At 32.6% G+C, this 24424-nt stretch overlaps 1 protein-coding gene across 2 annotated transcripts; it reads left to right on the forward strand.

The window, feature by feature from the left end:
- On the forward strand, window positions 1–23244 carry LOC128172034 (multiple epidermal growth factor-like domains protein 10). Of its 2 annotated transcripts, none has more exons than XM_052837805.1 (24): window positions 1–70; window positions 1980–2100; window positions 2766–2867; window positions 3537–3637; window positions 3979–4071; window positions 6762–6863; window positions 7051–7195; window positions 8162–8282; window positions 8730–8866; window positions 10106–10248; window positions 11910–11979; window positions 12163–12345; window positions 12526–12638; window positions 13731–13894; window positions 14128–14236; window positions 16556–16702; window positions 17118–17255; window positions 17651–17782; window positions 17958–18086; window positions 19792–19881; window positions 20406–20621; window positions 20918–21175; window positions 21577–21693; window positions 22576–23244. In XM_052837805.1, exons 2-24 carry the CDS (start codon window positions 1988–1990, stop codon window positions 22623–22625), a joined length of 2973 nt encoding a protein of 990 aa, XP_052693765.1. In that variant the 5' UTR covers window positions 1–70; window positions 1980–1987; the 3' UTR covers window positions 22626–23244. The 2 variants fall into 2 exon arrangements, with proteins under 2 accessions (XP_052693765.1, XP_052693764.1); XM_052837804.1 differs by lacking the exon at window positions 1–70 and adding an exon at window positions 745–852.
- The last annotated feature ends 1180 nt before the right edge of the window (window positions 23245–24424 follow it).

Here is a 24424-nt window from a genome sequence, read left to right on the forward strand (position 1 = left end):
ATATTTTACAGATGGCGTGATCTTTTATAAAATGAACCATTTTGATTACCTTCTAAAGTCCTGAATTCAGGTATTCTGTATTTTTTTATTTGATGTAGAAAAGTAATGAAAACTGTGATTTGGTTTTATGATGTTTACTTTGTAAATAACATCACCAATACCTTCTCAATTTGTTGCATATAATACTCCTAATCTTGTAAACAAATTACCAAATATGCGACATTGCTTTAAGTTGTTGTGGATTACCGTATATTTCTTTATGCGCGGTTAATTTGCAGTTTCATTTCATTTTTTATACACAGATATAATTATAGATATTATTGTAAATCACACTTTGCAATTGAAAAATCTCAAACTCTCTATATCAGATTAAGTATATTCCAAACAATTATCATAAGACGATTAATGCACATCGAACTTGTTCAAGTTTGAGTATTTCTTTCATTCAGCACATCAAGTAAGATATTTCCAAACATTCATGTTTGCAAAAAATAAAGGTAAATAAACATTTTCAGTCAAGAGTCACTAGTGCAAAAGCATATAATTACGGAAGTATTTGACGAGGATTTAAAAAAAATGACATGGTTCTGAATAGTTATTGCCTTTACATGTACCTAAATATAAACAAAACTGTAATACGAGTAAACAGATACCCGATTGCAATAGATACATATCAAGTTGCGTAAAAGCAAGTGAAACTGGTAGTGAGTTATTTATATTTTGTATATTTATAGTTGTGGGAAAAACAGTTCCAAATTCCCGATTTTGTAAAGTATTTTAGTTTAAAAGTCTTCATTTCTTTTGACACTTGCTATGCACATTGAGACCTGCTATGTTTACTCCATTAACAAGGTATGTTGTATTATTTATGGTTGAACGTAAAGCCCTGCATTCGTTTAATTTTCAAATTTTCAAATTTTTCTACAAATTTTTATATAGAAACAGATTTAACATAAACATGTATAGACGAAGTTTGCATTTTATTTGCATTTCGTTGCGCCTTTGTTTAATTCGATTTTATCGTCCCTCACGTTGTTTTTCGCATACGGATCTTTAATGTCTTTCCTGTTTTGTTTTATTCATGAACTGCTGCTCAATGTTCCGTGTTGTTTTGAAATTTCGTAATACTACACGCTTGACGAGACTTTTTTATACAGTGCCATACATGTATACAGCGATAAACCTACCGGGCGGTAGAAGGTGAGGGACGTCGTTTACGAAAGATTTGCAAAATATTGTGACCGCGTAGATTTTAAGGTGCTAGAAAATTCGTTTGAATCTGCATCGGTCGTGTGCAGTATGAACCGGGTGAGGGAATGTTAACATAAAGGGTATAAGGTATAAGGTTGTGGCGCGTTGTAGGCCGTAAGGTAAAAACGAAGGGTAGTTTTGCCGTATTCCCGAAGGTCCACCAGTAAACGTACAGTTCCAGAGAGATAAACAAGCAATTGATGCAGGATCATTCTGAATTTATTGGATGCCAATCTAAGATGGCAACATTTTAACAATTTATCAGACAGACATGTTACAAACGAATCGGATATGGCCAGTGGTGGCCTCCGAACTCAAGACTCTGGGTGAGTCGGACGTGGCCGAGGCTGGCAGCCGTATTCCAGACTGTGGATTGACAATTGAACATAACTATATATAAGAATCTGAACAATGAGTATAAATTGACAGGTGATGACATAAGTAAGCTGAGTGAAAGGTTTACTGATATAAAATAATTAATTAAAAAATAAACTCAATGAGTATATATATATATATGAAGACTTTGCGCAAGTCACATTTACGCTGAAATCCCAACACCACCAACCCTCTCAAAATGTAAAAAAAAATAGATAAGTCCATGGCTGTTTGGAATGTGCAAAGAAGAATTTGTCTTTACATCCAACAATACATATGACTGGACAGACGAGAAATAAATGTGGAAAAATCAAAATAATTGTTACAAATAACCTTTTGCATTTTATTTATAGAGTGAAGTATGATGCAGTGTCACCACTGTCTCTTCAAGATCTTGTTGTTTGCGTTATCATTGGTCAGTGTAACTCAATGCCTGAGTAGAGGAGAACCAAATGTTTGTGAAAAAACAGAGTCGTAAGTTTTCTGATGTTTTCTTTAAGATTTATTTTGAATCTTTTTTGGACAAAAGGTGTAATTTTTATCTTTGATTTATTTTGTTTATTTCGTTAAAATGACTGTTTCTCTTTGTAAAAACAGAACTGTGGTAAAATAAAAAGAAAGAGTTTTTAAGCCTGTTTAATTTGTTAGATTCATCCCAAGTTTTTTGTTGTTGCACATGCATGCTCGCTTTTTGCCAATTTCTCTACAATTAATTTGACATTAATGATAATTACAGAATTCATTTCGTCTCTTTAATATTTCTCATTAACATCTGTCCCTTATTATTATCTGTTAGAGAGATTCAGCATACATACATCATAATAGTAAAGTGAATAGATTTTTGAAAAGAAATAAACATATGATGCTAACAAACGCACACAATGACATACACCTGGAAATGTTCTGACGTAATAAACATGTGCAATGTTTGTAAAATTCCTTAATGTTATAGTGATATTGAGAAGATTGATACTTGAATAATTAGAAGCAATTTTGCAAAACAAGTATTTTGTTATAATCATGAAAGCAAAAAAATATAATATCAAAAATATATATGCCTGAAATTACCCAATTCATTTCTAGATATTCACTGCTTAATAGAAGTGTGTGTTTATTATTTAATAAGCCATTTTTTACAGGTTTACATATACTACTAAAGGAACATATGCTGTTCCATACCAAAGATGTACAGTGAACTGGTGTTGGGACATATTTTCATTCTTCAGATGTACTGAGTGCAGGTAGTAACATCACGCCATGACATCATTTTTGTGACAGAGTTCAGTCTTTTAAAATTTTCATTTTTTAAGGATGATTTTAACATTCCAATCTAAGTACATGATTTTTATGATAGAAGTCACAAAGATCTTTTAAGAAATTAGGTGCCAAACATGCCCTTTTGATAAAATTTAACATATTTTTGAAAGCCGAGGTTTTCATCTTACAACAACAATCCATACCAAAACTAAAAAGAAAAGCTACAGTCATTTCATGCATATCCTTTACAAATTTATGCTATGCTATGGTATGCGATTTTCATGATATGCTATAAAGTATGGTATGTTAGGATACTTGAACAATAACGCCCCCATAAAGAGAGAAGTTCCAAATATTTCGAGGTAAAATTATAAGAAGACAGAGTCTACCAGGAATCTGCAATGTGAATAATTATTCTTTTCAATAAAAAAATTCAAAACCCAGTTAAAATCGTCGTGCATGCTATGCATGCTTTAGTATGCAATGGTATGATAAGAGGAATGAGAATCTATGAGGTTGTATGGTACGGTATGAGATTCCAATGCTATGGAATGATATTTCAATGCTTTCGTATGAGAATTTAATGCTCTGCTATGTTATGATGTTGTAAAAATATATGCTTGAACTGACTGTACTGGTCATGCTTTTTGTAGCACCTTCTATAAGACCGGATATAAAGAGTACTATCAGAGGGTGTATCGGCCTGTGTATTATTGTTGCACTGGGTACATCCTCGTAAACAACCAGTGTGTTCGTAAGTTTCCAACATTTACAAATGTACCTGTGCATTATTAACTTTTAAAATTACGAGTAAATTGGAGTAACTGTTGTGTAAAATTCGCTAAATACTTCGCTAAAATTATATTCTTTTTTATTGACAAAATATTATTTATGTACATTCAAATAATAAGATAAAGAATAAGAAGATAAAAAAAAACTTGTATATTTTCAAAATCTAAAACGGTTACTGGGTGAATAAACAATATATGGGATCAATGCTCAACATAAATTATTGAAAATGAATAACGAGCATAGATCATGCTGTATTGAATATTTCACAAGCTCCAACATAACATATGATCTGTCTCTCTTTAGCTCATTGTTCTTCCGGTTGCGTCAATGGAGTTTGCTCAGGACCGGATACTTGTGTCTGTGACGTAAGATGGCGGGGAAATGACTGTAATTCTAGTATGTTACATTATTCCCCCTTTTTTCCAGATTACAATTTTCAAAGTGGCTTGGTGGTCAAAATAATACATTCAGATCATTCTGCTTTAAAATTTTAACTATGATTTTCTGGCCTATATCATTCATAACTAAAGAAAACAACTGAATATTTTTGATGAAGCATTTTACTGATTTCTATTTTATTTTTATAGAGCCCTTGTCAAAAGAATTTAATATAGTGTTAAACGGGTCAATTCATTCTGCACTTTCAAACTACATGTATTCTTAACAACTAGTTTGATTCAATTGTTTTTATATATTTGTTGGTTTTGCATGTCATGTTTAACAGTTTTGCAATTATTCGAAATTATTCAATAAACTTTAGCTCAATAAAAGGCTGCAGAAAACCAACATTTTAACAGTAGCAGATGAAAATATATTTGATAGTATAAAAAAATCTATGATTGCTTTAGAGAAATATAAGGGGCCGATTGGTTATTTTTGCGTAAAACCAACAATAGAAAAACTCTTTATTTTTTAACCATATGTATTTAGCACCAACTTTAGTTTAAAGAGAAACTAACATTTAATTCTTTTAAGGGGCATTTTCTGCACTTCTGAGCAGATTTATCAAAAAAATAATAATAATAAAAATAATACTCTAGAGTGTTTTTTTCTGAAAGTGTATTTTATGATTGGTAAATAAATATCATTTCTACCTTACATGTTCAATTGTAAAAAAAACCCAACAAAAAACAATCTAAATATTACTGTCTATTTCATGGAGTCATTTCAAAATATCAGAAAAGCATCAACATTGGGAGTATTGCAAATGTAGGTTGGTGCAATGGATTAATTGAGAAATGAGAAAAAATAATCTTAATGCATTATTCTGTGTGTAAAATTTTAAAGGCATACACGCTTTACTTTCTCAGTTACGTCATTTATTATAACGCACTCCTACAATGTTTCATTTTATCATAACGTGATAAAAACACAATGACATCGCTCACCTACCAAATAACTGAAAACTGTTTAAAAAAAATTTTAAATGCTTAAAAAATAAAAATTCTCTTAACAAATCTAAATATTTTCGCTTATCTAGGTCGAAGGCTCAAGTGAGCTTAACTAATCATTATTTGTTCGTTATCTGTCTCGTCCTTGTTTATAGTTGTGGTCATTGTAAACTTCTATTTACTTTTTTTATTTTCTTCTCCACTAGGCCGATGTCATTTATGTTAGTCCAAAGCATCACTAAGTGAGCGGGATTCATTAAAATGAAGTGCAACGCCCCCTTTCAAGGGGAGAAAATATAGATCTATTAAACATATTTTATCTATTTTGCAAAACTTTATTTGTGTGGTGGAATCCTCGGGTACTGTAGACTCGCGTTTGTTCGTGGGTAGGGTGGGGTCACAATGTGTGTGTGTGTTGGGGGGGGGGTCAAGTTTTGCATATGAATATACAAAGAAAATCTTTAAAAATCTTCTCAAAAACTATTAGGCTAGGAAAGCTCAAATTTGTGTGGAATCATCTTCAGATAAGGTATACTTAAATTTTTTCATCCTCCTAGGGGTATGGGTGGGCCACAATTGGGGGGGGGGATAAGTTTTACATAGGAATATATAGAAATATCTTTTGAATTCTTCTTCTCAAACATGATTAGGCAAGAAATGTTCAATGCATTATCGAGTATTTTAGATTCAAATTTGTTCAAATCATGCTCCGGAGGGGGAAGGGGTGAAGGGGGGGGGGGCACAATCGGAGATGAATTTTTACTTTTTTTACATAGAGAAAATCTTTTTAAAACTTCTTAACACCAATTAGGTTAAAGGGGATCAATTTTTACACAGAAATGTATCGAGAATTCCGATTTTTTTTTTTGGCAAGAAAAGCTCAAATTTGTTTGGAAACATGTAGTTTATATTCAAGATTGATCAAACCATAATCCCCGGGGTATTGTGGGGCAACAATTGGTAATGTTAGATTAATTAATAAATGTCAAATTGGAAGATATAGATAAAAACCTTTACAAACATTCTGGAAAAGCATTCAGCCACTTTTTTGGTTAGATCGCCTGTACTTATCTGTCAAAATATTTTGAATTTGACACTATTATGCTCATTTAACCAGAGTAATGGCATTTGTTACTCAGGTGAGCGATGCGAACCATAGGCCTTTTGCTATTTGTATTTTGTTTATTGTGCTCAGTTTTATAAATGGTATCGTATCGTATTCGTTTCATTAAGGATATAAATACACTGTATTTTACCAGATACGCCAAACATGCGCAAAGAAAATTAATGTTGGCCACCTTAAACACACACATTAAACATTCCTTAAAGCTTAAAATGTAAAGAAAGTCCCAATAATGTCGTTTCAATGCAACGTTCTTTAGTACTGACAAACTGTCTGATTTTGTTATGTCCTTGAGGACATAAAATTTGTTGACGTAAACTTCAAGTTCTTTGTCAGCATCTTTTTAAAAAAAACATGATTCATGGTCAAACACAATCATTCAAACAAAAATGCATCATCTGGTATCAGTTGACCGAGAAAAACAGCTCTGTTTATGAATTAGATAACACATTTTAAGAAATATCAAAAGTTTTCTTTTTTTAACCTACTAGTTGCAAGATACTTTCATTGCAGCATACCTCTCGCCAAGAAGCGGAATTTAACAGGAAATAAAACAATGTGTGTATTTTTAGACTGTCCGCCGGACACCTGGGGTCCGAGTTGCCTGAAACAATGCAACTGTAGTGGTCATGGTCAATGCAAGCTGGATTCAGGGCACTGCATCTGCGCAGCAGGTACAAAAACCAAAATAAATGTTTGTTCATCAATTTATATGAATTAATTGATTTTTTAATGCAGAAGTTTTTCCACTTTTTATAAATGTACATTTATAACGCATTCTCTATATATTCCTTTCCTGGTGATGAAAATGGCAGATAATCCTCTTTAATGTACATGTATGAGTTGTCTTTTCTTTGGTAGGATACACAGGAGAGCGTTGTCAGACTGAATGCCCGGAAGGATCCTATGGACCTAACTGTCAGCTACTGTGTCAATGCAAGAACGGCGCCACTTGTAGCGCGACCAACGGCGCATGCTTCTGTCCGCCCGGATACCATGGGGCACTGTAAGACTCAAATTTGACAGGGTTAGGCGTCTATAGAAGGAGTTGCTGTTCTTGAAATTGGAAGATTTTGATATATATATATATATATATATATTATGGAAGGTTCATGTATGATATGCTAATTGTAGAATGTTTATCAACAGTCCCAAAATATGAATTTGATTGACAAAATAAATATAAAATGACAGTATAGAATGTGTCTAAATTCTCTTAAAGTAACAATTTAGTAATCGGTCATAAATGAACAATGAATGATAATTAGAAAGAGTCATATAAGTTTATGAAATAATTCCCATGTATCAGTTGATACTCCCCCCCCCCCCCCCCCAAAAAAAAATGATGTTTTTAAAACCCAAAATAATTGTCTTTACATCATAAACATTTGAATAATAAAGCTTCGTTTTATATCGTTCAATATTTTTTTTTATTTATAAATTGTTAATAACCGTACTGTGTAGTATGAGTTGCAAAACTGTTATTTGTCCCCATGGAGGTCCCTTTTACTAGTCGATTTAGGAAACGAACTACATACATGTATAATGCAGATCGTTAAAATTTATTGTTCTCAACCTGCTCCCAATCCTACATAGCCAACATCTGACAGTGTTTTCTATTAAAAAAAATCAATTTGTTTTTAATTAGAAAAACCTTTGAATATATTTATCCCCCTCCACGTCAAAACGATCTGAAAGAGATATCTTCCTTTTTGAATTCAAAATGTTGGGTTTTCATTCAAATGTTGTATGTGGGGTAGTTAAATACTTGTCATAAAGGTGATAAAAATAATCTTAATTGTAAGAGCAGCAGTTTTGAAAACGACAATATATGCGCAATATAGTTATTAGTTTTAAGCTAATTCAGGTACAACCCACAGAATTCATATCTTCTATTAAACATTTTTTCTTTAAAAATCTGTGTTAAAGATAAGGTGATGTGTTAAAAAAATCAAAGAAATCTTTTTTATAGCTGTGAGAATCGTTGCCAGACTAGCTCAACCGAAGTTCACTGCATTTCTAATTGCAAATGTCAGAATGGGGCCGGATGTAACACTCAGACCGGAGAATGTTCCTGTAAGCCCGGATGGAAGGTGAATAACTTGCATATTAATATCTTTTATGAAAAGAGTTGTGTATAAATTACTTTTTATGGAATTTGCGTTTTGTCAATTTTTGTGGATTTTGCGGATTTTTTCCTACAACTTAACAAAATCCCAGAAGATTTAGAATGAAACATATAATATAATAATGATATAGAGACAACCTTATCTTAAAGGTACGTATCAATAGACAGAAAGTACAATTTCGACAATCCAAGAAGGATCTGATTTAAATCAGATTGCCTATATGTTATACCTACAATTTGTATGTTATTGAAAGTACATGTATTCTATTTTTATGGCTCTAGGCAACTAGAGAACAAAATTGATTAATTGTATACTACATATGCATTTGAAATCGAACATTTTTATTAAAAAAAATCCACTCAGTTATCAAATTAATCGTTGTTTTTTTATCAATGATGTAAAAATGCTCAGGGTGAGATTTGTACCCAGCCATGTGACAAGGGAACGTTTGGCGCCAAATGTAATTCAACCTGTAGTTGCTATAACAACGCGACCTGTGACCCAAAGGTTGGCACGTGTGTCTGTGCAGCTGGGTACATCGGCGAAAAGTAGGTTACAGAATACAGTGCTACAAGTATATTCAAATTTATTAATCCATCTTTTTATACCCCCACTCCAAAGGAGAGGGGGTATAGTGTTTTACCCTTGCATGTCTGTCTCTCCGTCCGTAACAAACAATTCTGTCGCATTTATCTCAGCAACTATTTATCGCAGATGCTTGAAATTTTTACACAGTGTTTGTTAAGGCATGCCATATCGTGGGATATATTTTTGTACCAATCAGACGTCAACTTCCTGTTAAATGACGGCTTTGCTTATTTTTTAACCAAAATTTTAAAACAAATTTTTGTCAAAGATTTCTCAGCAACTGTTTATCGCAGATGCTTGAAATTTTTACACAGTATTTGTATAAGCATGCTATATCGTAGATGTATTTTTGTACCAATCAGACGTCAACTTCCTGTTAAATGACGACTTTATTTATTATTAGCCAAAATTTTCAAACAAATTTCCGTCAAAGATTTCTCAGCAACTATTTGTCGCATCGCGCAGTTGCTTGAAATTTTAACACACTATTTGTTTTGGCATGCCATATTGTGGGATATGACTTTGTTTAGTTTTAACAAAAATTTTTGAACGAATTTTCGTCAAAGATTTCTCAGCAGCTATTTATCGCAGAATGCTTGAAATTTTTACACAGTTTGTTAAGGCATGCCATATATATTTCTGTACCAATCGGATGCCAGCTTTCTGTTAAATGTCGACTATGCTTATTTTGCATATTCACATCAGAGCGGGAGTATCACTAGCGAGCATTGGCTCACAGATATCTTGTTTTGGACAGATTACATGCGTGGACCAATTTTTGTAAGGGAAAGGGGAGAATGGGGTAGGGTCTGACGAGTAAAAGTTTGCCAAAAGGGGTCAAAAGTCAAAGGCAAACTTCAGTAACTTTATCGTATGAGTTTCGTAAAATTCTAAAAAAAAAAGTGTGTGGGGGTGGGGGGGGGGTCTAAAGCTTCTTTGCCCGTATCAATTTAGATCAACTAATGAATTCAACGTCACATATTACGTTTTAAACCCCTAACGGCAAGTTAAGAAGTTGAGAACCTTGCAATATATGAAAGTTATAAAATTCAATTCTTAAAAGGAGAGGTTCAGAATTTATGTAAACTACCCCTCTAGGCCAGCTCATAAATTGTATATAGTAAGTTTCTAGCATGAAGTGCAGTAAAACACAAATGATTTTGTTATGGTTTAAACTATTTTGGATTCTAACTAAATAGATGTACAGAGGAATGTCCTATTGGGTTTTACGGTGAATTCTGCTCAAAAGAATGCAACTGTGAAAACGGCGGAACTTGTGACCACGTGACAGGCAGCTGCAGCTGTGTACTGGGGTTTGCTGGACCAACTTGTTCTAGAAGAGGTCAGTTTAGCTACAAAGATGAGTCATTACGAAACAAACTACAACACATTTCCTTGAAGAGTTATTTATGTCGTAAAAACGTTTGCCAAATGTAGTTTACAACTAAGTTATACTAGCGATCATATGCTATACAAGTAATAGCTTTCCAAAAAGCTTGCCTGACTGAACAAAATTATTTAAAGGAAGCATGCATGTATCAATAAGGCTATCTTATCTGAAAAATGAATTTTCGCTTCTGATCATAAATGTATAAACGGAACGTCTTTTCTTTTATCTAGAACATGAACATATATATCACTTGAAATTCAATCATCTTATTAATTCATTTTTTTAGGAATGTAAACATATCATATAAATGCATGTAAGCTTGAAAGCTGGAGATTAAAACGTCCTTTTTTTAAAATTGTATTTGTTATATTTAGATGCAAAATGAACTGAAAGGCATTTTTAAAAATTTCCAACCATAGAAAATATAAAAAAGGTATACAAACACGTATTGTTTTTTTAATGTGTGTGGGGCAACTAAATCAAATTCATCATGACAAGCAATTAAAAAAGGGTGAATTTTCAAATTTATACAAAAAACCTAACTGTTACAATTCCTTATTTGCAGTTTAATTTATTACATGCTCCTTCAAACGTGGAAGGGGGAAGCAAATCCATTATATTTCCATTTACTATATAAAGTTAAGGAAAAGTGCCTGCTGCAAAAAAGGGGGGAGCTCGAGGAGGAAGAACCCCCCCCCCCCCCCCAAACCCCCGATGCTACGTGCCTGAGATGTAAACACACGGTGTGTTCTGCGGTCTTCGCATGATCCAAACAGAGTCGTCCACTAATCGGCGCGCAAAAACTATGAATGAGACACTATGGCACAAAGTCCTGCTTTACCAACGACTGAGATCTTGATCCATTTAAACTCATCCATTGGACAGAGATCCATGGGGAGGGGGGGGGGGGGTCAGATGATTTTTTGACATTTGTTTTGTAACAGCTACATACATGTTTATTACACTTTGGATCGGATGTTTTAGAATAAATCTATCGAATTAACAAACACTTGATAAGTAATTGTCAGATGCAGAAATGTTCATTTAGTAAGACACGCGAGTTATCATCCCTTTTCAAGATTAATGAAATCGCCCAACTGAACGGAAATCGGGTCACACCCCGCTTTGTTGATTTAGTTCCTTCAGTAAACATTCCAGCTGTATAACTATATATTTGTTTTAATCCAAATTGATGGCTCTCTTGTAATAATGATAATCCAACACCAATTATTGTTTACATTGTACCTTAATAGAGAATATGTTACAACTTGTTGCGATGACCCCCTCTCACTTTTCCACCGTTCAAATATGGTGGAATGCTGATCTACATGTATTTTAAAATCAGGATTACACACGTGCACTGCATTGTGAACATCGCTTTTACTTGAAAACTCTTGCTCGCTGTTGTTATTACGTCCCATATAACATTTTCATCAATTGTAAATGTTGACACCTTAAACATGCATCGGTTTATCTTTTTGAGAAATATCATGATATTGCTTGCTCCCATCGTCTGCACTGTTTCGGAGAATGCAAGTTTTAAACATTAGATATGCCCGACGTCATGACGTCAGGCAATTATGACGGCCATTTTGTTTGTTTGTCTTCTACAGCCTGTGACGAGTGGAAGTATGGAGAGAAATGTAGCAGCCTGTGTCAGTGTAACATCTCGTATTCAGACAGGTGAGCTTGAATGAATTATAACTTCGGGTCTAAATTTACAAATAATGTGAAATGTTAACTGGCTCGTTCTTATACGACAAAGAGGTAATTATGCTAGTTTTACATCCAGTCTAAAAGTACATTTGAAGGATTTGTTTTAATCGTGTTGATTTAGCAATATGTATTTTTTCTCAATGACAATAGCTGTCATCCGGGTACTGGAGAGTGTTACTGTAGCCCTGGTTACAGCGGGGTCACGTGCAGCGAACCATGTCCGGCGCCAAATTACGGAGACAGATGCGAAAAAGAATGCGACTGCTTCAATGGCGCTCTTTGTCATCACGTGACCGGGGAATGTCAATGTGAGGAGGGATACACAGGTCAAAGGTGTGTTTAAATTTAAATCATCAATGGAACTTCCACTGGATTAAAGCTAATACATGTTTTGCGATATTATAATAATTAAGTATATTTTGTGGTGAGTTCAAATCATAATAAAAGCATCTTATAACCTTTCATTGGATTCATGCATTCATGGCGTGCTATGTTATGACGTCATTTCTTCAGATGTGAGCAGACTTGCCCTCACGGCTGGTTTGGCAGAAACTGCTCTCAGATGTGTACCTGCCAAAATGGCGGCATCTGCCACTTTCAAAATGGCTACTGTAACTGTGCGCCAGGTAATTATTTTTAACAATGAGAAAGAAAGTGTTTTTTGTTCTTTGCGCAAATGCTTTTATATTTAGAATGAATATGAATTTATTTATCTAATCATCACAGAAAGATTATCATTTCATAATTACACAACATCCATAGAGAAAATCCATTTGAATTCAAGAAACAATCAAGTTTTTTGGAGAACTATTTTTTCTTGCGGAAGGCTGTTTAGACGAAAATGACAGAATCAAGCTATTTTATGAATTTTCAATATACTTTTCTTGTCATAATACATTATTCATTATTTACATTTCTAATATTTGATAAGTTTGTAACATATTCTACATGTTATGTGTGACATGTGCAGAATTAAATTTTGAAGAATAATAATTATATGTTTAGCATAAAATGATGCAAATGTGTATTAAATGTCTGAAATTTTTAACCATTCTTTTTTCAAAGTTTCTCCTTTGAACTCTATATCTAAAATTTGACATCACTGACCCCTATGTTTTGTAATGTCAAAATGATACTGAAAACATTTCTAGGCAAACTGGATAAATCTTATATAGTTACTGATTTTCAAAAAAAAAATGTATTTTAAATCCAAATTCCTGTGTCTAGTGCAAAAAGGTCACAATAGAGTTTAGGTATAATGTTTTCGTGACCCCTCTATTCAGTATGACTATTTTTCATAATTAACGACAATATTTGAAGAAATAAGTTTGCTTAATCAAAAATACTGACATCAAATCCTAAGCAGGCTAAATTGCATTTTAGGTGCAAAAAGGTCAAATTAAATGGAACATTACTCAGAGGGATGAATACTGACCCCCCCCCCCCCCCCCCCCCCATTATCTTAATATCTTTTAAGTATGTTTTGTCTAGAGCTACAGATTTCTATGAGATACTTCTCAAGAATTTCTTGATACAACAACATTGAGGATACCTTAAATTCATAAAATCTTTGGTCCTCGTGAAATGGTTAAAATCATAACCCACGTGATTTTTTTTCTTCACTTTGGCATTATTCGTTGATGAGTATTATTTCAATAAGGTCCTCTAAAATTGAAAAAGAATATGACACGTTGAATTATGTATTTTTGTTACTGTAGGATTTATTGGTCTGCATTGTGAAAAAGTATGTGGCGTTGGTTTCTATGGTTACAACTGCACCCAGAAATGTAATTGTCTGAATGATGGATATTGTAACCCTAGAAACGGCGAGTGTTTGTGTCGACCGGGGTATGAAGGCTCGAAATGTGAAAACCGGTGCAAGGTAAAATAAAAAAATAAGTGTCACTTCTAGCTTAGATATTCACTTTTCCATATATCCCATATAACAAAAACTCCTTGTATTTTTTGAAGTATTATTTTTAAGCCGCTCTTAGAAATCATGTGTCCGAATTCTTCAGATACGTTTTAATCATTGCTAAACCAGTTATATTAAACATTTAAAACTCAAGTGATGTAAGTAAGACAAGACTGAAAGGGGTTTGTTTATTTCTTCAGAGATGGAATTTTGGAAAGAAGTGTGAACAGAGATGCGAATGTGACCCAGAACACAGCTACAGGTGTGGAGCAGAAAACGGGGAGTGTTTCTGTGACTCTCAGTGGTTTGGTGAGTTTTAATGTTTTAATGCTGAACCTCTGTACACCGATCCCGATCAAAAGCAACCTTTTTAACATATGTTTAACATACTTGTCTTCACGTATGTAAAAAGTATAAAACAAAACACCCTCTATGCTTCACATACGTTTTAAACACATATTTTACAAATGTTTCACGGATGCTTAACATGTTTTTTTATCTATATGTTTAACATGTATAACTAACTATATGTCATATGTGCGATGCAATTACATGTCTCATACGTGTATTCGGCATACAATATGTGAACTTTTTCATATGTTATAAATCTACACATTCATATGTACAATGGAACACATTTAAATTCTATACATTTTATAACTTAGTTAGATTTTTTAAAAAAACACCAAAATTTAAATAAAGAACAGTTCCACAATTATACAATTCCATGAAGTTCCATTACAAAATCATTTATTATAAATCTTCAAAATTTCCACTGAAAAAGAAGATAAGTATATCTGTAAATTCATTACAGTCATATTATCTACATTTGCAATAAATTAACTTAAATAAACAATCCTAGTTGTACATTAATTTTGTGACACAATTACCATAACAAGCAAATTGAGACAGATAAAGAGTTTGTCTGTCCCAAGATATTTATGCAGCACATGCAGAGGAATTTTTATAAAAATACACATACCTGTGAAAGAAGTGCAATTAAGTTAAATGATATTAAAGAAAAATATCCAAGACAATTTCATTCACACTTTATAATGTTTTCTTTTCGGAAAAGTTCACAGGAGCGAAAACTGATTTCCTACGGATATTTATCATGGGGAATGTTAACAGCTTTTCTCCATTCGGACGACACTCGGAATACCTCGCACATTATTTCAACGTTATAATCCGGGTCTGTTGCATTACAAAATCTCCATAGACATCATATTTTTAGCCTTGTATTGAAACCTCTCTTATGTGTTTAAACAACGTACGAAAATATATTAAAAAATCACAGATGAATAACACAAAAATAGCATATGTTACGCATGAAAAAAAAAGTTATAAACCTTTGCAAATGTTTTCCCTTATAAAACACTCTTTGCGCAATTTGAGGTCAAGAGGTCAAAAGAGCACTTAAATCAGCCGTCTTGCGCCAGAATACAACTAATATCGTAAAAACTCATATGTATTTTGTTATATGAAGTTTCATTCATTTATTTTGTTACTACATATAAAATGTATTGTGGTGATAAATGATCATGGCTTAAAATTCACGACACTTAAGACAATGTTTAAGGATCGGCGTCGTACATGTAGCAAAGCGTTCTTGAAAATTACAATTGCAAATTGTCAAAGTAGATATATCAATAGAAATATGAATAACAATATAATATATATTGTAGTTCATTTCTGATTCTTTTAACAGGTCTCGATCAAAATCGCAAACACAATATCACAGACATATCGTCTTTAGTCCATTTGCGAATTTATCCAATTAGTCCAAATCCCAAATTTAACTCCATCTGCTTCTCTGTCCGTTTTGTTTCGTAAAAGAAATTAGAATAGCGGGTTGCCTCTTTAATGTCAGAGGAAAATCTCTATGCTCTTGGATCTGATCCTGCACTAGATTTTCCCCTGAAAATGCCTAAGTAGACTGTAACTCAGCTTTCAGTCGATTTGTTTTCAAATTTCCAACCGTTCTGTGACTTCAACGGAAGTGACACTATTCCACCAAGCTTAATTCAATCTTTTTTTTAATTGTACAGGTGAATTTTCTATATATTTTACTATTCTTTTTATCATAATAAATATTTATTTATTAAGATAATCAAATACTTGCAACATTTTGAACTATTTTTGTAATTTTTTTGTTAATCGAGGCGGCTTTCTATATCATCACAAAAAATGAAGTATGGAACAATGTTATCGTCATAAGTTGCAACAAATTAAATATAAAAAGTAAGGTATTATTTTTGGATGTATATCGCAATATAAATACGAGTTGGTACGTGATTTAATCTTTCATAATGCTTTTTGCGGTTTTTTATTTGATCACGTGACAAACATATATTTATATCCCGATATACATAAAAAAATGACATCTTATTTCTTAAATGTTCTTACATGAATTGCATTTACAGGCATAAATTGTAACCATCACTAGTGATGCATTTACAAGTTAAATGCACTGCCATAAGTTATTTTGTGTATATATTTTACCTTTTTTTTTTAAATTATATGCGATGTTTGTGGAACATTTGAAATTGTTCAAATCTTTATTATCATTAATATTTATTACATGATCTCCCGAAATTTTTTAACAATATTATCTTCCTATTTCGAAAGGTGTGAATTGTAAGAGCAAATGCAAGGAAGGTAGCTGGGGAGACAATTGTGAAAAGAGATGTACGTGTTACAACAGAGGGTCATGTGACCAGGAGACCGGAACTTGTATCTGTAGGCCCGGATATCAAGGGGGCGATTGTTCAAAAGGTAATGATCATAAAAAGAAGAGGTTTGAACAAGTTCAAAGATGGCTAGTTATAAATGCTTTTTAAAGACTTAATTAAAACATATATGCTCAAATATTCAATTTTAACAAATCTATTGATTGTTTAAAAGGGTTGAGTTAAAGACAAAAACATATCTTACATGTTCCAATATTACATGATAAATGTGTTTAATAATTGCTGAAAAACTTTGTTGAAATATAATTAAAGAAATGTACTTAAAGAGAGATAAAGAAAAGCAAATGAGGTAAAAAAATGAGATGGAAAAAGGAATACACAGAATATACATCAGTAAATTTTACAATAGTTTTAACTGTGTATAAAAAATGCGCTTTGAGCAACGCAAAACGGTCGTGGTATTGTGTAAACTATTTAGTTTTTCTTTCTTTTTTCCCAAGCATGTGCCGAGGGTTACTTTGGAAATAGCTGTCGTTTCCGGTGTAAATGTGAGGCTACTCAGGCCTGTGACCACGTGACTGGTCATTGTATTTCACCCACGTGTCAAGCTGGATTCACGGGACCCACGTGTAAACATCGTAAGAACGCTATATAGAAGTAATGCCAAACTATGCTTACATTAGAATAACTTCGTAAATATATGAATCTTTAGTTAATCGATGTCCTTCATCAGAAAAAAGTCACTTACATTGACTTTGGTCTATGATTTATACAGTGTTTCAAAAATATAAAAAAAATATTAGTTGCTCATTAAATTAATTTTTTGCTTATTTTTTGTTTGCCACGAGATATTTTTTGTGTATTGTTAGCATTTTTGCAATGCAGCTCTTTTTTATATGTATAAATTTGTATACGTTACAATCGACTCAATAGGTTAATATCGCCACTAAATAAACTTCTGTAGCGTTTGGATTACTTGAATTTGACTAGTTTTACTACTAGTTATGATATGTTCATTTCTATATATTTGCAGCCTGTCCAATGGATCGCTATGGATTACGTTGTAAAAAGACATGTCCATTGTGTGAAAACCTTGGTATTTGTCACCCCAACAATGGTTCCTGTATTTGCTCACCGGGATTTATCGGTACTCTGTGTGACAAACGTAAGTCTGTCTATACCTGTAGTAAATTATACTGTAGTTTTCTTGTGGTTACTCTATTTAATACCTTTACATACAGTTTATTACCAATATTTGTGTCTACAATTGTTACATGAACATGCCCCTAAGCTGAGGTTTATGTTTCACGAAATAAAGTAATTCATACTTTCGCTTTCAGTTTGTCCTGATGGTTACTATGGATACAAATGCAGCGCCAAGTGTTCCTGTGAAAATGGCGCCAACTGTAGTAAATCTGACGGAAGATGTGATTGTCCCCCAGGTTATATTGGAGCCAGCTGTTCCCAGAGTAGGTTACAGAGACAACACTGCTCATATTACACGCATGTAAATGTCCACATGTATACCCTTACTGTATTTTCGTATGTAGAAAGTAAATCTTAAAATTTCTTTTACATATGATTTGATATGATATTCTATTGTGTATGATTTTTATCAGTGAAGTTATTCGTGATAATAATTTAACAACTTTATCACATAAAAAAAAATAATTAAACTGCCTTTCTAACTTCAAATAATGCTGATTCCTTATTAACATCCGCGTAACATCGTGAGAAACACATCACGAGTATTTAAAAATCTTGCTATCTTTTTTTTGAGACATTAACGCTTACTGTTTGAATCGATGATTAAAACTTCGACGTCTTCGCGGATTTTTACTTCCACGGTTGTTACAACGCACTTTGGAAAATTACGCACTTTGAAAAAAAATTTCAAAGTGCGTTATTTTTGGGATCAAGTCAACGCACTTTGAAAAAAAAATGTTCAGGGTTTAGTCAAAATAATTGATACTTTTATATACAATAAATGATTGTTTTAACCTTGTGTAGCTTAATTTAAAAAAGAACCCATTGCATTCTCAGCTAACTTGATAAACAGTTTCTATATGAGAATTTTTTTTCTCATAAGACAACATCGACAATTTACACACAAAGAACAATTCGGGAGATTTGAATTATCCAAATATGACATAAACTTCATCGCTTAGCAACTGCATTTTCCTATTTTGAGTATGCAGCGACTTTAATTTTATCTGGTATATTGAGCTATGCAAGAACGAATATGATTTGTATATATTGATAATGGAGATTAATGTATAACATATTTCAGCTGGCTTGTTGCATTTGCTTGTAAACAAACATAATGTGATAAAAGGATACGTTAGTTTTGTTTATCAAAAACAATATAATCTTTTAGAAGATCAGTGGAAGGAAAAAAAACCCACATCCTAATGCTAATTTTAAGTTTATAATAATTTAATGTTTGTTTATGTAATGTCGTTTTAATTTTAAGTGATTTATTTGATTAGAAAATAAAACCAGAATGTTGAAACTCTTTTAAATTCTTTACCATACCAATGGAGATATTTACCGGAATTGTTTGGCAAGCTCGTTTTTCCAATATCACTCCATGTACTTAATTTAAAACAGAGTATATTTCTTTTTCCGCTCTTAAGCGTTTAAGTTGTTGAATATCCTATTTGTTGAAGGAAAAATGAAGGGTAGGGTTCCTTCTTCCTGTAATCAAGTAAATGATGAACTGGTGATTGACCGGTATATTTGGTTAACCCCTACCCCACCACCATCCCCGTTCTCGAATACGGTAAATTATATATTCACCAGTGTTAACAAATCGTCACACTATCAACAAATTAGAAATTCAATTCCAGAATTTGTGATTTATACATATTTTTTCAAAGTGCGTTAGGAGTGTCGATACTAAAAAATGTTGATGTACCATCTTAACGCACTTTGAAACAATTTTTCAAAGTGCTTTTAACTTGGTCCAAAATGTAACGCACTTTGAAATTTTTTTTTCAAAGTGCGTTGATTTGGTCCCAAATTTAAAGCACTTTGAAAATTTTTTTCAAAGTGCGTTGCCACACACTGTCAATGAAATCAGCGGAAAATAAGGAATCGACAGTGTCTGTTGCTTATTCGAGAAACAGCCACTAGTATGCAAGACGTTTTACTTGGTTTCCTTTGTAACTTCAGGTTGTCCCGAGGGTTATTATGGGAAACACTGCAAACGGACCTGCCCCTGTAACGTCACACAGTTCTGTCATCCGTCATACGGCTGTATACGTGAGTGAAATTACTGATTCTAAATGTCAATGGCACCTATGATACACTACTGTAAGTCTGTACTTATGACAGAATCTCTAGAATAAATTTATTTGAACACATCCGTAATGGTGCATATTAAAGGTTTACTAAAAATAGAACGGGGGGGGGGGGGGGGGAGTCTGTAGAATACTAAAGATGGCCTTTGACATTATTATTTCTTCTGGAAATGAGAACTAAATCAAAGGAAACTTACTTCAAATCACCATTGGAAGGAAATGATTTCATCTTTTGCAGATCACTTATTTTGAATAGAAAAAGGACTTTTTGTCCTTTTAAATAAAATGTTAAAGACTTTTGACCCGAACCCTATCGAAAGCAAACTAAATCAAAAAATGTTGAAGACATGATCAGATTGTATTATTACAATGATTTCTTCTGTTTCAAAAATGCATTATTTTGGATGCGTGATAAAAAATGTTTTTTGGACAAACAAAGAATATAAATGACTTCCATTTATCTTTATTATATTTTCTATGAAATAGATCGACCCAAAACCAAAACTGACAAAGTAGTGAGCAATGGAGAGGAATCATCTTCCAGTGGTCTAATTATCGGAATTACCGTAGCCGCTGTCGTGGTTTTGAGTGTTATTATCATCATCATCATGGTCGTCTACTACAAACGTCGAGTCGGGCGTCTAAAGTCTGAGAACTGCACAGTGATGCATTACATACAATCGACTGAAGGAACCGACGCCGGTGATTATGCCAAGATTTTAATTACAAAAATTATTGGACAAGTTGTTTGTGTATTTATAGATACGATCTGCCAAATAAAAGCAGCGAAACAAATTAAATGCAAAATGCAAGAATCAGGAAATTATTCTGTTTTTTAATTCTTTTGCACGATATGCGTTGAATAGTATTATAAAAAATATATTTGCAAAAAATAGATAAGTAAATGAATGAATGATAAAAAAAACTTAGACCAATTTTTATGGTAAAATATAGTATACTTTTTTAATTTTTTAATACAAACCCCGTGTATACAACAGACAACCAGAATGTACCCAACATTGAGCGGGAAATTCAGCGCCAGCAGCAACAGAGCAACCACCAATGCGCAACTTCCTGTAACGAGAACGAGGTTGCATGCAGTGTTCCTAGTATTGATCCAACAGATGTTAAAAATGTTAGTCTTCCAGTAAATGGAGCATGCGTGACGGTATCATCGACTGACGATGACAGCGAATCAGACAGATACACCACGCTTACAGATTTTCAGGCTAAACTGGACGAAATTGATAGAACAGGTGCACGCCATTCATTTGATTAAAACATGCAAGAACTAGCATTTTTTTTCAGTCAAATCTACTTGAGTTACTATTACTGTTCCAAAAATATTAGAACTGATTTAACAAATTTAAAAAAAAAGATCTGTATTTAAGTACAATATAGTTTTCAATGTTTTTTTTTAAACTCGAATTTTAAAAAAGCATAATATTTTTCTTCTTAAAAAAATCTGTTTCATCAAGTTCAGCCGGAAAGCTACTTGTATATTAAATACCGAAACTACTCTGTAAAGTATATTATATACGGCGCCTTTTAAGGTACCTCACTACACCCAGACTTTAATACTTTTTAAGACACTACGTCACAAGATGGCGATTTAAATTATTTGTTAAACTGTTTATCAAGCATTTTTTTTTTTTAGAAAACGCGGCCTGTGCCAAGCTGGATGCTAAAAACGAAAACAACTACGAGGTCAACTTAGATGACATTGAAGCCCCCAAAAGACAAAATATACCTGACTATGACAACGTATCAATAGGTTTATGACTATTTAGATCTATTCATATAAGTGGGATATTATGTTGGCTTCATTCGATTGCGTTAAATTTGATTAGTTCCTTTCTCTTTTTTAAAAGTAATGATTATTTTTACATGTTGTTAGCAAGTTTATTTTTTTAAACAACATAACGGCCACTTTCGTTTTGTAAAAATAAAATATTTATCATACCCCACGTAGCCGGCTTTTGACATGTTCGTCTGTTAGTCCGTTAGTCCTATTGTGTTGTAAGCACAACTCCTTTTAAACCGCTGCACACAATTTCAAGAAACTTTGTAGTAATTTTGGACACCATGAGTAGATTTGCATATTACCAGAAATGTTTGATTACAATATTTTTCTGGAACTTTCAGCCTTTTAAAACTTAAGATTCTCGCCATATACGGAATATATAATGATGATTTTATACTGAATATAGTCATGAACCGATTGTTAACACAACTCCTTAACCACATCACGTAATACTTATGAATTCTCAAAAAGACAAAATCCATAAAATCCATCAGCAGTAAAGACTCAAGAGTTATCTCCGGTTTCCTCCCACATCAGTGGCCCCGTTGCGTTTCATCCATGCCAATAATAGAAAATAATATAAGTTGTAGAACTTGATTGTCAATTGTTGTATTATAGATAAAGTTTAGTTCAGTTTCAAGCAGGATTGAACATGTTTCGTTTGATACCCATCCACTTATTTTCACATGTTTGTGACATATATAGAATCAGACATCAAAATGATATCTTTAAAGTATATCTAAATGTTTTATATTAAAAACTAATATGTAAACTTCCAATTTAATGGGGAAAAATAATTTTGTTTTCAGATACCCCACGTTATTTATAAATTGATTATAATTTATTTTGCAGAATCTGGCCATGTAATTTCATCCTCTGACATTGAAAAGGTACTTCCATAAGTGTTACGGACTATGGCTATGTATAACGTGACCCTTTTTCGAGACGTTGCCAGTAATTGCAGTGTATCTTTCCAAACAGGAACAATGTTCCTTGTGCTGAGGAATAAATGTAATATTCCATTCAATCAGAACTTCATTACATTGCTGAAACGAATAAGGACGTAGCGGATATTACATAATCATCATCATGCATGGCTAGAAGTACACTCTCGGAAAATGACGTTATTTATTTGTTAGATAAAAAAGTCGAGTTGTTACTATTACGACATTATTTTGATACGTTTTGGAATACTTGGTGGTCTTTTTGTTAAGCTACAGCTTTTGATGGCAGGCTATCTACTGACATGTAAAACTACTGTATGTGTTGAATGCAGATTTTTTTTTTCATTTGTTATGATTCTATTGTGTTCGCTGTTTTATGTATTATATTTGAATTTATGCAGAGTGTGTAATTTATGACTGTTCACAAGTATATTGTTCAACATTTGAGAATTCATCGCATTTAGGATAACTGATTTTAATCATAAATTTATTTTTTTTAAAAGGAAGTACAAGTACATGTAAGGAGATAAAGGCATTTACATTCTTACTGCAATAAAGTAAACGCTCTTTATCCCAAGTGCAGTTTCATCGTAATTATTTTTGCAAAACACTTCACTTTAGAAATATTATACAACTTATAATACTTTACATATATATTGCAACGTTAAAAAGTATTGTATTCATATTTCTTACGTTAAGACATAAGCTTAAGTAGATATGATATGTTTCATGTAATCATTTTATTAGTGTGTTATAATTGTAATAAAATAGGGTAAATATTTTGTTATTGATAAAGTGTGCGTAAAATCCTAATATTTGCCTACTGGGAGTAAGAATCGTGACTTTGAAATGGGAAAAAAGATCCATTCTAAACAATCTTTTCTTCCTGTAATTTGCAACTGATGGCTTGTTCAGGAGATTGCTGTTTTATATCTATTTCTACTGTTATGGCTACTTGTCCTTTTTTGTTAAATTTCACTTATAATTGTTTAGAATTGACGTATAATTTTATTGTAGTTCTTTCCATATAAGATTTGGGTTTTTATTTTGAAAAATGTTCAGTTAGTTTGGAACCGTAGTTCATACTTGAATCACACTTAATTTACGATTACTATATTTTTTTTTATATCCGTGTTTATGAAAATTTCCATGTCTCTTTGAAAGCATAATATCAGCCATTTATTGTGTAGACAGAAAAAAAACCCTATTCCATATATATTACCATTGTATACTTTAATATTTGCAGATGCATTGTTCTTTCCCACTGTAAGTCCATACCGAGGAACTGCAATTATATTTCTATAATCGCAATTGCTCTGTCTGTATACTGTCATAAAGGTGTGACGTCATATACTAAACCACTGTACGATATATCATGCGTTTTTCTCTAACTCCATAAATTTGATGTATTTAATATTAAAACATATCTTATAATAACATTTTAAAGGAATTACTGTAAGTTATAACATATCATTGATTCTGTTAACAAATCTATGTGAATTAAAAAAGATACATTACAGTCTGAATGTTTATTTTTGATGCAATAGCTAAATGTCAAGGTCTAGGCTAATACATGGCATTTGCAAGTGGTAAAATGCAATTATAAGTAATAAACAACGATTATTTAGTGAACATGGCGTTTTAAATAGCAACTGCTCTGCTGGCATATTTTCCATGATGCGCTAGCGCGCATCATGGAATATGCCAACAGAGCAATTGCTATTCATAACGCCATGTTCACTAAATAACGTTGTTTA

Source organism: Crassostrea angulata, chromosome 2, assembly GCF_025612915.1.
Source record: "Crassostrea angulata isolate pt1a10 chromosome 2, ASM2561291v2, whole genome shotgun sequence".
In the NCBI taxonomy this organism is placed as follows: domain Eukaryota; kingdom Metazoa; phylum Mollusca; class Bivalvia; order Ostreida; family Ostreidae; genus Magallana; species Magallana angulata.

Coding starts and splice junctions, on each gene's coding strand:
- LOC128172034 (XM_052837805.1), top strand. CDS start 1,988: ATGATGCAGTGTCACCACTGTCTCTTCAAGATCTTGTTGTTTGCGTTA. Junction 8,283..8,729: donor CCTGTAAGCCCGGATGGAAG/GTGAATAACTTG, acceptor AAAAATGCTCAG/GGTGAGATTTGTACCCAGCC. Junction 13,895..14,127: donor AATGTGAAAACCGGTGCAAG/GTAAAATAAAAA, acceptor TTATTTCTTCAG/AGATGGAATTTTGGAAAGAA.